This window comes from Berghia stephanieae, chromosome 3 (genome assembly GCF_034508935.2).
Source record: "Berghia stephanieae isolate SIO BIC M18660-M18661 chromosome 3, UCSD_Bste_1.3, whole genome shotgun sequence".
Taxonomy (NCBI): Eukaryota; Metazoa; Mollusca; class Gastropoda; order Nudibranchia; family Aeolidiidae; genus Berghia; species Berghia stephanieae.
This window is the reverse complement of record NC_088362.1, coordinates 61,132,004-61,144,503: the sequence shown is the minus strand read 5'-3', so window position 1 is coordinate 61,144,503 and position 12,500 is coordinate 61,132,004. Positions and strand designations below refer to the sequence as shown.

The 12,500-nt window shown below is 38.4% G+C and overlaps 1 protein-coding gene across 1 annotated transcript in view; it reads left to right on the top strand.

The window, feature by feature from the left end:
- The window catches only part of LOC144968132 (gamma-butyrobetaine dioxygenase-like), a 57,410-nt gene that overhangs the window by 27,585 nt on the left and 17,325 nt on the right, over positions 1–12,500 (top strand). Inside the window, exons 2-4 of the mRNA XM_078906143.1 lie at positions 2,273–2,340; positions 5,462–5,556; positions 7,219–7,346. Coding sequence (XP_078762269.1) covers positions 2,273–2,340; positions 5,462–5,556; positions 7,219–7,346 — 291 coding nt within the window. The remainder of the gene's footprint in view (positions 1–2,272; positions 2,341–5,461; positions 5,557–7,218; positions 7,347–12,500) is intronic.

Sequence of the window (12,500 nt, the reverse complement as noted above, 5' to 3'; positions counted from 1 at the left end):
TTGTGAACTCCTTGGCCAAGCGCATTCTATCTATAAGCTTCTGGGCGGGGTCCTTTGATTTCCCATGGTGGGCAGGAGGTCATGCTGTATCTTCTATCCCCTTATATATTACACATGTTTTCCGAGATGCTTTCTGTCTTTGTCTTAGAAAGGGATTATTTATTTAGTCTCAGCCCTGGCTGGATTCCTTGACTGGGAGGGAAACAGTCAAATGTATAGTTATTGTTTTGGGGGGATAATATTCTTATTTCCTTGTAAATCATCTCTCTGTTATGTATTGTTAGTTATCTATTCTGTAAACATTTGAGTTTGTTTCTCTAAGTGCGATCATGTGCTGGTGTCAGGGATGAGACTTTAAGGTGATCTCAAACTAAGTAGGTACATTGGTGGTATGCTCTTGGAATCTACATCTGTTCCCCGTTTAAACCAATTCCCCTTTGTCTTACTTTTTCTTGGGGACTTTGATTGTAAATCTAGAATATTTTGACTATTTCATTTTCTTCTTTTTACTGGCGCTGATATGACCTAAATGTGTGGCAAGCGCCAAGTAGTCCTTCAGAGCCATTCGGACCATGGAGCCTGAGTTTATTCCGGTTTCTATAGCGTGAAACGAACAATAGCAATTGCTTGCTATCCTTTAGATAAGATAGGACGTTAGTCGATCGCAAAGTACTTTCGCCAAATTAAACAGACTCAACTACCCATTCCATGCTGTGTGAACAGGGGGGTCAGAAAAAAAAATCTCGACTGCACCCGGGATCGATCTCGGTCCCTTTGCGTGTGAAGCGAGTGCTCTACCAACTGAGCTATCGGGTCCCCCATAGATACGACTTCCGACCCATCAAATCACAAACCACACGTCAATAATCTAGTCACATTTTAATCAAGGTCGTAAAGTCTGGCTTTGTATTATTGTGGTGTGACACTTGCCTTTGTAGGTCTTCGTAGGCCTTCGGACACTTGCCTTTGTAGGTCTTCGTAGGCCTTCGGACACGGAGGTCCCTTGCCTCCGTCAAAAAATATTTTTAATGTGATAAGCGCCTTACGGACCTAATGTCTCGTCCTACAAGTCAAATGTTGCTGTTGGCTAGAGATCCCTTTGTAAAATTGCGAACTCGTCTGAAAACAATGGGAACGACGATCTGGAATAGTTTACTGCGGAAGCCAATAGAGATCAAGAGAGTCGACAGACTAGAAACGATTCAAATAAAACCTAAAAGCATTTCTTTTCTCTCTCTAATTGTGTGTGTTAGCGCCTAGAGCATGATGTCTGGACAGTGAGGAGGGGGGGGGGGGGGTGGCGCCTTTTAAAAGCCATCCATTATTATTATTATTATTATTATTATTATTATTATTATTATTATTATTATTATTATTATTATTATTATTATTATTATTATTATGGGGGCGAAGTGGCCGGGTGGTTGAGGCATTGCACTGTGACCCGGAAGGTCCCGGGTTCGAGCCCACTTCAGGCACTTTTCGTTTTTTTTTCCTTGAGCAAGATTATTAACCCCCAATTTGCTCACTTGGGCAACATGGGTGATTCCTGTTGACATCAGACATCTTGCTTGATGAATTATCTATATTCCTTCATGGAATGCCTAGGCGACGATATCTTATGATGCCGTGGCGGAAAGGTATAATTTTTTTTTTTAATTATTATTATTATTATTATTATTTATTTTATTATTATTAATTATTATTATTATTATTATTATTATTATTATTATTATTATTATTATTATTATTATTATTATTATTATTATTATTATTATTATTATTATTATTATTATTATTATTATTATCATCATCATCATCATTATTATCATTATTAAAGCACTTCTTGAGCGCTTTTAGTCGATATTGCATTATCCCTTGTCTTTAAATGACAAAGTGCGGCTATGTGGTCTTGTTTGGTGGTATGACACTCGCTTTCGGATCTGCAAGTCTTAGGTTCGAGCCTCGCTCGGCGCATCGTTGAGTCCTTGGAAATGGCTCTTTACTCACAATCCCTCGCCGCACTCAGGTGTAAATGAGTATCTGACCTTTAATAGCGTTATATATATCTCTGTCGGAAAAAAAAAAGAATGTAATATCGCTTAATTTAACAGGCGTCATGTGTCGTTCTATTTGTTACGTGGTCAGGGACCCCTTGCGTAAAGCGCTTTGAGCACGTTTAGTGGATGATGCGCTATATAAATGATCTATTTTCTATTGTTTTAAAAGTATCATGTTCATACTCGTGTATTTACTTTTTTCTCTTTTCCAGCTGGTTCAGAGGAGAAGGTGAGCCCATGGGATTCCATTATGGAACGAGAGGTCTACTCGCTGGACAGGGTAAGGAATCGCTAATCTTCCTTTTTTTTTTTAAAGGGTTTTACATCGCTTGCAACACATTATTAAGGTCATATCAGTGCCAGTAAAAAGGTAGAAAATGGGAAAGTAAAAAGTTATGGAATTACAATTAAAGCAACCAAGAAAAGGTAAGACAAATGGGAATTGGTTCAACTAGGGAACAGATGTAGATTCCAAGAGCACACTATCAAAGTACATAGTTTGAGATCACCTAAAAGTCTCATCCAGACACAAGCACAGGTCCCTACTAAGAGGAACACACTGAAATGTTTACAAATCATATATAATTATAATATGTGTGCAAAACATAATACGGTGCATAACAGAGAGATGATTTACAAGGGAAAAAATATCATCTCCCAAAACTAACTATACATTTGACTGTTTCCCTCTCAGCCAGGGCCAGGACAAAACCAAGTAATCTCATTCCAAGACAAAGACAGAAAGCAAGTTGGAAAACAGATATAGGGGGATAGAAGATACACTATAGGAGGTCAAGAACAGCACCCAGTAATCTGCCTTTATCAATCATTGGATATCTTCTCGTTTGTTGTCAATAACAATGCAATTTCGCCAAGTTCCATGTGAACATAACAATATATGAAGTGACTAGGAAAGTGCGGCTATGTGGTCTTGTGGTATGACACTCGCTTTCGGATCGGAAGGTCCTGTGTTCGAGCCTCGCTCGGCGCATAGTTGACTCCTTGGAGTAGGCTCTTTACGCACATTCTTTCACCGCACTCGGGTGTAAAATGAGTAACTGGCCGTTAACAGCGTTGTCTCTGTCCGAAAAGTATTGTAATATCGCCTAACAGGCGTCATGTCCTGTCCTAAATGTTAAATGTTGCTGTTGGACAGGGACCCCTTCTAGAGCGCTTTGAGCACGTTAAGTGGATATTGCGCTATATAAAAGCTATAAAAACAGAGAATAAAAAATTCGTGGATAACTCATACGGTAGAGTCACAATCTCCCCTGTCAGGCGGAGTTGTCTTACCAGGTCGCGGGTTCTAGCCCCCATCGCTGCCGCGAAGTTTTTATTCTCTGTTGACTTCTGGCACTTTCCTACTCACTTCATTTCTTGTTATTACCAACATAAGTGCCTGCTCCATTCACTTGGAGCCCGGGATGACCGAGGCCATTCGTGCACCGGGTTGGATCTCCTTTCGCCGCATATCAGGGCCTGCCGTTCTGATCAAAGAGAGAAGGAATGTTGTTGGTTGTTGGTATTTGGTTGTCGTTGTTGGTACTGTTTATTGTCCTCGATAAAACAAAGAAACGTAATCCAAGTTCCATATAATTTATTCACTGGCTTTAGATTCAATTTTCAGCGTTTTAAAATAAACCCAGAAGATTCTAGAACAAATTATCAATAGGCACTCACTAACCCAATCCTTTAATTCGCGCATGGTGCTTGAGGCAACAAGTGATCGCCATTGTTCTCAGTCTCTCTCGCTGCAGTTTGCAGTCTGCAGGCTGAGGCCCTGAGTTCTTAACTCCCTCCTCTCTCTCTCTCTCTCTCTCTCTCTCTCTCTCTCTCTCTCTCTCTCTCTCTCTCTCTCTCTCTCTCTCGCTCTCTCTCTATCTATCTATCTATCTATCTCTCTACTCCCTCTCTCTCTCTCTCTCTACTCTCCCCTCTCTCTCTCTCTCTCCTCTCTCTCTCTCCCTCTCTTTCTCTACTCTCTCTCCTCTCTCTCTACCCTCTCTCTGTCTCTCTCTCGCTCTCTCTCTCTCTACTCTCTCTCTCTCTACTCTCTATCTGTCTCTCTCTCTCTTCCTCTCTCTCTCTACTCTGTCTCTCTACTCTCTGTATTTCTCTCCCCCCCCCTCTCTCTCTCTACTCTGTCTCTCTCCCTATCTCCCTCCCCCCCCCCCTCTCCTCTCTCTCTCTCTCTCTCTCTCTCTCTCTCTCTCTCTCTCTCTCTCTCTCTCTCCAGTTGTTCTCCAGCGTTTCCTTAGGGTAGGTCTACCTCGGTTCTGTTTTCCCCGTGGAGTCCAGCGTACCGCTGTTCTCTTGATTCAATCCACGGCATCCTGCAGACACGACCAAGCCACCTCCAGTGTTTGTTACTGATGGTGTCTGTATTAGGGAAGAAAAGCCGAGACATCAAACCCTTTACTCTTATGGTTCCTACGTATTCCTAGTGCGGCTATGTGGTCTAGTGGTATGACACTTGCTTTCGGATCAGAAGGTCCTGGGTTCGAGCCTCGCGCTCGGCGCATAGATGAGTCCTTGGAAAAGGCTCTTTACTCACTTTCTCTCACCGTGCTCAGGTGTAAAATGAGTACCTGGCCGTTAACAGCGTTGTCTTTGTCCGAAAAATTGTAATATCGCCTAACAGGCGGCATGTCCCGTCCTACATGTTAAATATTGCTGTTGACCAGGGACCCCTTGTAAAGCGCCTTGAGCACATTTAGTGGATATTGCGCTATATAAAGCTCGATTTTATTATTATGTTATTTATTTTTTATTTGGGAGTTTGTATGTAACCAGCACTTCGGAGTACTAATAGTGAATAGGTTACTTACAGGTGGCATAACTATTTCAGAAGAAGGGTGTATAGGCAGATTTTTAGGATTACGGGACGTAAAAGAGCGATGATGGATGATCTTTATTCACGTCCAGCTTATATTTAGACTATAAAATAAGATACCATCACTCTTAAACCAGAAGATCAATACACAAGGCATGTATTCAGTCCTCCGGAAGAGTTGTTTTACACTTCTAATGAAATAGGAACCAGATTTTCGACATCACACTTTTCTTTAATAATATTTTTTTAAATTCCCTTTATTCATCCCCATGGGGAAATTTGTATTTAGAGTCTATTCCAAGGGAAGTATGGAATGACCCAGGCGTCTGCTGCAGAGCAGCGCCGCAAAGTGAGCTAGGGCGAGGTGGCTTACTCAAGGTCACACAGCGAAGTGGAGGGTGATTGAAATCGGTAACTTTCGGGTACGAAGCAATGACCATACCACTGAGCCACGCCCATTTCTTATTGTAATTATCTCGGTTTTACTTTCTTTCTTTTTTAAACTAGGATGGGCAACACTGTTATCCTTCCCATTATTAATAATGATCATTGTTCACTTTATCCACAGTACAAAATCTTCAAGGACATCACAGTGATGAAGTATGACGTCAAAGCGGATGGCAAATTCCTGGACATCACTTTCTCTGACGGACATGAGACCAGGTCAGTTGGATCTGAATGTTCTAAAAAATATTATAATTATTACTGGAAAATTATCTGTCAGATTCATCGGGCTCATGGACCAGGAATATATCTCAGGTCTTATAGAATTTAACATACAGTTGCAATAGGATTCAATAGTCTGATGTCACGTCCGCCCAGCAACCAGCACCTTGGTTCTAAACCAAGAAAATCGGTACTCTTTATTATTCATGCTGGCTAGAAATTTTTCACATGTCATGTGATCAAAATGTATAAATGTCAAAACATGATCAGATTTATAATGTTTTTCTCCTCTGGATATACTTTTATGCTCGTCGGAGAAGTATTTCATAAGGGCCTCCGCCAATTTTTCGATAGTTTAGAACCAGTTACTAAATTATTTGAGGGAAGTGATGTCATGACTATTGAACCCTAATAGGATGCCACTTTCTGCCAAATTTAACAGACCCAGCTAGCTACCCGCCATTCACTGCTGGGCGGATAGAGAAGAAAATATCGTTCTTCATCCGGGTTCGATACCGACTCCTTTGTCTGTGCTCTTTAAACTCTTTAAGGGGTTAAATTTAAATAGTCGAAATAAAAATACAAAAATCTTTAATTGGTATTTGATCAAATTAATTATGTTTACACACGAAGCATCTTGTAATAACAATATTGGTAAAAGAAAATAATTGAAAATCTTATCGTTGCCATGGAAATGGTAGCACATCTTGGAAAATAAAGGGTTTTTTTGGGACTCCGCCATTTTTATTAGTTGTTTGATTTTGATGTTTAAAGTTGTTATAATATAAAGTTTAAGCAAAGTTGTAAATAGTTGGATACTTAATTTTATTAATATTCACTCTTCAAAGGCTTAAAATATTTTTTTTGAAATGTGAACAAAATCCCTTCACTTCTTTGACAATATTTAGAGATAAAATATTGTTTATCCCAAAGCTTTTCATAAGAAAGAAAATCAAAGTAGTCATCTATTTGTAGTAACATATCAACTATTTTGGTTCCAAATTTTAAAATGGTCAGTCCCAAAAAATGTTTTGGTGATTCGATACCAGTTTTGAGAAAAATGCAACATTTATCTGATTTTGAGCCAAAAAAAAAAAAAACACGTTGGGTAGGGTCTTGAATTGCATTTTTGACTATTATAAACCATTTATTCGGCAAAAATATTGATTGAAGTGAAATAAGGAATTAATAAATTGATCGATAAAACAGCCCCTTCCATAAATTGATAATTTTTTCTCAAACTGACCCGATTTGCACCCGCGGGCCCCATTAAATTGAAATATCAATCAATCAAGATGGCCCAATGTGCAAATATTTTCAGGTCTGATAACCGAACATAGCTATGGGCTTGATTTAACATTTTTGTTATGGAGGATAAAAGCGTTGGTTTTTTAGTATTTCCATTACAACAATGAGCCCATAACAAGTTTGGTTATCAGACCTGCAAATAAGTACACGTTGATTTTAGAGTGTTTCTATTACAACAACGAGCCTATAACAAATTGGGTAAGCAAACCTGAATATAAGTTCGTTGGAGAGTGTTCTATTATAAAACAATGAGCCCCTAACAATTTGGGTTATCAGACCTGCAAAATGAGTTCACGTTGATTTGACCCCCATTTTGTCCCAAAACCTCACGATCTCACGTCCATCTGCCAGGTACCACGCCATTTGGTTACGTCATCAATGCCATTGTCCAGATTGTCGTCTTCCTCACACTGGACGTATTCAGGTGGACATGGAGAAGATTGAACCCGAGGATGTTCGTATCCAGTCTGTGATCGAAGGTATGTCTCTGCGGCTATGTGGTCCAGTGGTTTGACACTCGCCTTCGGATCGGAAGGTCCTGAATTCGAGATTCTCTATGAGCCGGGCATATTACTTTTGAGTCCTTCGTAAACGCTCTTTACTCACGTTCTTTCACCGTACTCAGGTGTAAAATGAGTCCCTGACCGTTAACAGAGTTGTTTCTGTTCAAAAAAAAAATTGTAATATCGCCAAACAGGCGTCATGTCTCGTCCTAGATGGCAAATGTTGCTGTTTACTTGGAACCCATTGTAAAGCATTTTGAGCACGATTAGTGTATATTGCGCAATATAAAAGTTCAATTTTTGGGGGGTTTAAACCGTACCAGACTTGTTAGGGATAATAATAATAATAATAATAATAATAATAATAATAATAATATAATAATAATAATATAATTTTATTGCATCCAAAAAGGAAATTTTTTGTACAGACGTGTTATAATTTACATAATAAGATAAAAATACAATGGAAATAGGATGTATAATATATGAAAAAGGAGTAGCTCCATTACCAGAGCTGCGCTTTATAATATGAATAATTTCAACACTGTAAAATAGTCAAAACTGTCACTATAAATAAAAATTGAAAAGATTGCAAAACAAATAAATTAATAATTTAATATTTACATTTTTTGAAACTAAAAATGCGAAATAATTGTATAAAATGATTATTGCTTGTTGTTATAAAGCCTAATACTGGACGGCAGAAATGATTTTCGGTGTCTCTCTGTTTTCGTTGAAATAGAGAAAGGGCGACCACTTCTTTCTGACATAATAACTGATGGTCTTCGTGGATGATTTAATATTTTAGTTATTTTATTTATACAAAATTTCTCGTATAAAAGATCTACATCGTCAACATCATTTATATAGCGTTTAATAGATTTTTTAATATTTGAATTTATTTTGTTCCTTTCCACTGCTAAGCAATTGCCTCCCCAAGCTGTTATACAAAATGACAAAACACTTTCGATTACTGCTCTATAAAATAATGTGCAGAGGGTTTTATCTATTCTAAACTGAGAGAGTTTTGATAAAAAATATGTACGTCTGCACATCTTATGCCTAATTATTTTCAAGTGTTCATCCCACTTGAGCCTGTCATCAATTGTTACACCAAGGTATTTGTAGTGAGGAACTCGCTGGACGAATTGGTCCTTTAATTTTAACGGTTCTATCGGTTCCTTCACTCTCCTAAAGTCAATCACTAGCTCCTTTGTCTTGCTTATGTTAAGCTCTAGGCGGTGGGCATCACACCAAGACACAAATCTATCAATTTCTTGCCTATAAGCCACTTCGTTGCCATTTGTTATGAGGCCTTGAAGAGCGGTGTCATCTGCAAACTTTATCAAAGGTACACTCAGGTTTTGACTTCTACAGTCATTCGTGTATATTGTGAATAATACAGGGGACAATACACAACCTTGAGGAGCACCAGTATTTGTAGTTATACAGGAAGATATATTTTGTCCTAATTGAACATATTGTGCTCTCTCCGTAAGAAATTCGAGCACCCAAGCAATTATATACTTGTTTAGATTCAGACTAGTCAATTTTTGAACAACCAACTGAGGTTGCATTGTATTGAACGCTGAAGAAAAATCTGCGAAAAGCAATCTGCAATAGCTCTTAGCGTGATCTAGATGCCTGTAGATGTTGTTTGTAAACAGCAAAATGGCATCCTCTACGCCACGTCCTGGTTTGTAAGCAAATTGATGACTATCACTCAATGGCATAAACTGGTTCCTAATTTTAACAAGAACAAGTTTTTCTAAAGATTTCATGACTATTGAAGTCAGTGCAACAGGTCTGAGATCGTTCATAGATTCAAGTTTTTCTTTTTTTGGAACAGGAATAATTTTTGAAGTTTTCCAAATTTCAGGGATCGAAACGCATTGGAGGGACCAGTTAAAAATATGTGTATAAATGGGGGACAGTTGATGGGCACATTCTTTTAATAATTTTCCTTTCAATCCATCCGGCCCAGCAGCCTTCCTCTCGTTTAGTTTCGAAAATACGAATCTCGTTTCTTCTTCACTGACCTCAATAGTCATTTCATCTTCCAAAGCCCTGTCTAATGTATGTTTTTCATTTTCAATATCAAATTTGTTTGCTGTGTCAAAACGTGAATAAAATTTATTTAGAGTTTCAATTTCGATATCTTCAGATATAATCGTGGGCTTTGGATTATAGTTAACAGCAGTTTTAAGCCCCCGCCACGTGTCCCGTATATCCCCAGAAGAAAAGCATTTTTCAATTTTATTTTTGTACTTGTCTCTACAACTGGATATTACTCTCTTTATCTCTTTTTGTTTTGTTTTCAGATCTTTTTTGTTTCCACTAGTAAAGAGAGTTTTCTTTTGGTTCAATAAAAGTTTTAGATCTTTTGTTATCCAAGGCTTGTTGTTAGGATAATATTTTATTTCTTTTTTACAAGACACGAGCTGTTCACAGAATTTTAAATACTCACTCACACAGTCATTCAGCTCATCCACACTATCACATGATTCGATAAAAACATTCCAGTCAGTGCATTCAAAACAACCACGCAAATCTTCACACACACTTCCGTTCCAGATCTGTACACTTTTCTTTACTGGTTTTACACGTTTAAAAACAGGGCGGTAGGTGGGGAGTAGCAAGAGCATGCAGTGGTCAGATAAACCCAATGGGGCACGGGGTAAACATTTGTAACTATTTTTAATATTACACAGGAATAAATCTAATGTTTTTTTGTCCCTTGTCTCGCAGTCCACGTATTGATGAAGTCCCGGGAGAGTGAAATCTTTACATTGGTTAAAATCACCAGTGACCATCAATACGGCATCGGGCGACTTCATTTCAATGTCCTGTATTTCTTTCTTCAAAATATTTTTCGCTGTGTTGTTGTCTGATGATGGTGGAATGTAGACGTTGATGATGATGACATGAGTAAATTCCCGGGGTAGATAATAAGGTCGTGACGAAACAGTAATAAATTCAATATAATCGTCACAATACATTTTCTTTATTTGACAATTATTGGGGTGGCACCATTTGTTGTTAATATATGTGCACACCCCACCCCCAGTTCGTTTATTTACATTAGTCCGATCTCCTCGAAATAGTGAGTATTGTTCAATATCATAACATGATGATGGTATGTGAGGAGAGAGCCAAGTCTCTGTTAAAGCTATTATGGAGGCTTGACGATAGTCATTATTGTAACGACACAGTGAAAACAGTTCATCAATTTTATTCTTTAATGATCTTACATTACCTGTCACTACACAGGGTAAAAATGGACGAAAAGGCCGTCTGTTGAATTTTGTTTTTATTCCTCCTTTTCTCCCCCTCTTTCTTACTTTAATAAACGATGTGTCAATAGTGGGTGGTGGGGGTGACACGGGTTGGAGGGATCGGAGAGTCTCTGACCCGTTAGATCAGTTGCTAGATCACTCGCATCAATGGCGATAAGACATGGGTTCGTCCGCAGCCGTCTTAAAGATAGTATGCGCTTGGCTAAGAAGCTCATAACATTGACATCCGGAAGTATAACTCGCCAACACACAAAACTGTGTGTATCGATGAACGTTTATAGTCAGGTTAATACAGTTCAGTTAGCATTACTCATAAACGCGGATGGCAAAAAACAATAACAAAGACCTGAGTGACGTCATCTTCGAACTATCTATAGATAGAATGCGCTTAGCCAAGGAGTTCACAACATTGCCATCCGGAAGTATAACGGACCAACACACAAACTCTGTGTAACCATGAACTTTTATAGTCTGGTTAATACAGTTTAGTGAGAACAACTCACAAACGCGGATGGCAAAAACAATAACAAAGGCCTGAGTGACGTCATCTGCATACTATCTATAGATAGAATAAAGTTGACGTCACTCAGGTCTTTGTTATTGTTTTTTGCCATCCACGTTTATGAGTAATTCTCACGAAACTGTATAGATAGTTCGAAGATGACGTCACTCAGGTCTTTGTTATTGTTTTTTGCCATCCGCGTTTATGAGTAATGCTCACTGAACTATATTAACCTGACTATAAGCGTTCATGGAGACACACAGTTTTGTGTGTTGGTCCGTTATACTTCCGGATGGCAATGTTATGAGCTTCTTAGCCAAGCGCATACTATCTATTAACCCGACCATAAACGTTCAAGGTTGCACATAGTTTTGTGTTTTGGTCCGGTTTACTTCCGGATGGCAATGTTGTGAGCTTCTAAACCAAGCGCATACTATCTATAAACGTTCAGGGTAACATATAGTTTTGTGTTTTGGTCCGTTATACGAAGTCTGGATAGTCTGGATAAAACAGTTTAGTGAGAATACTATCTATAGATAGTATGCGGATGACGTCACTCAGGCCTTTGTTATTGTTTTTGCCATCCGCGTTTGTGAGTTGTTCTCACTAAACTGTATTAACCAGACTATAAAAGTTCATGGTTACACAGTTTGTGTGTTGGTCCGTTATACTTCCGGATGGCAATGTTGTGAACTCCTTGGCCAAGCGCATTCTATCTATAGGGAATGATGAATATTGTCAACATGCTCGAACAGACAGAAACCCAAAACCAAACAGGCAAACGTGCTTTGTTTCATCGTGAAACCCAATGCTACATGGGGATTCAAAATATATGGGGAGTGGTGAAAAATGAGATCTTGTTACGCCTAAATTATGTGCATACATAATTTAATTTATGTATAATATTTAACACGTCCATATAATACCAAACGTATGCACATACACACAGCACCTTCAAATTGCACATAAAGTGTCACAATAAAATTGATCACAACTCACACACACACACAAACACACACACACACACACACACAAACACACATTAATTTACGACTCAAGGTTAAGAACAATATGAATGACACTTGATTGCATTGCAACATTCGATAAAACATGTAGATCTATCTATTTAAATCAGAATTGGATTCAATAGTCTATTGTCACGTCCGCCCAACAACAAACAGCTTGCTTCTAAACAAAGAAAATCTGTACTTTTTAATCTTTATGCTGGCTAGAACTTTTTCACATGTTATGTGATCAGAATGTATAAAAGTCAAAACATGATCAGATTTATAATGCTTTTCTCCTCTGGATACACTTTTATGCTCGTCCGCC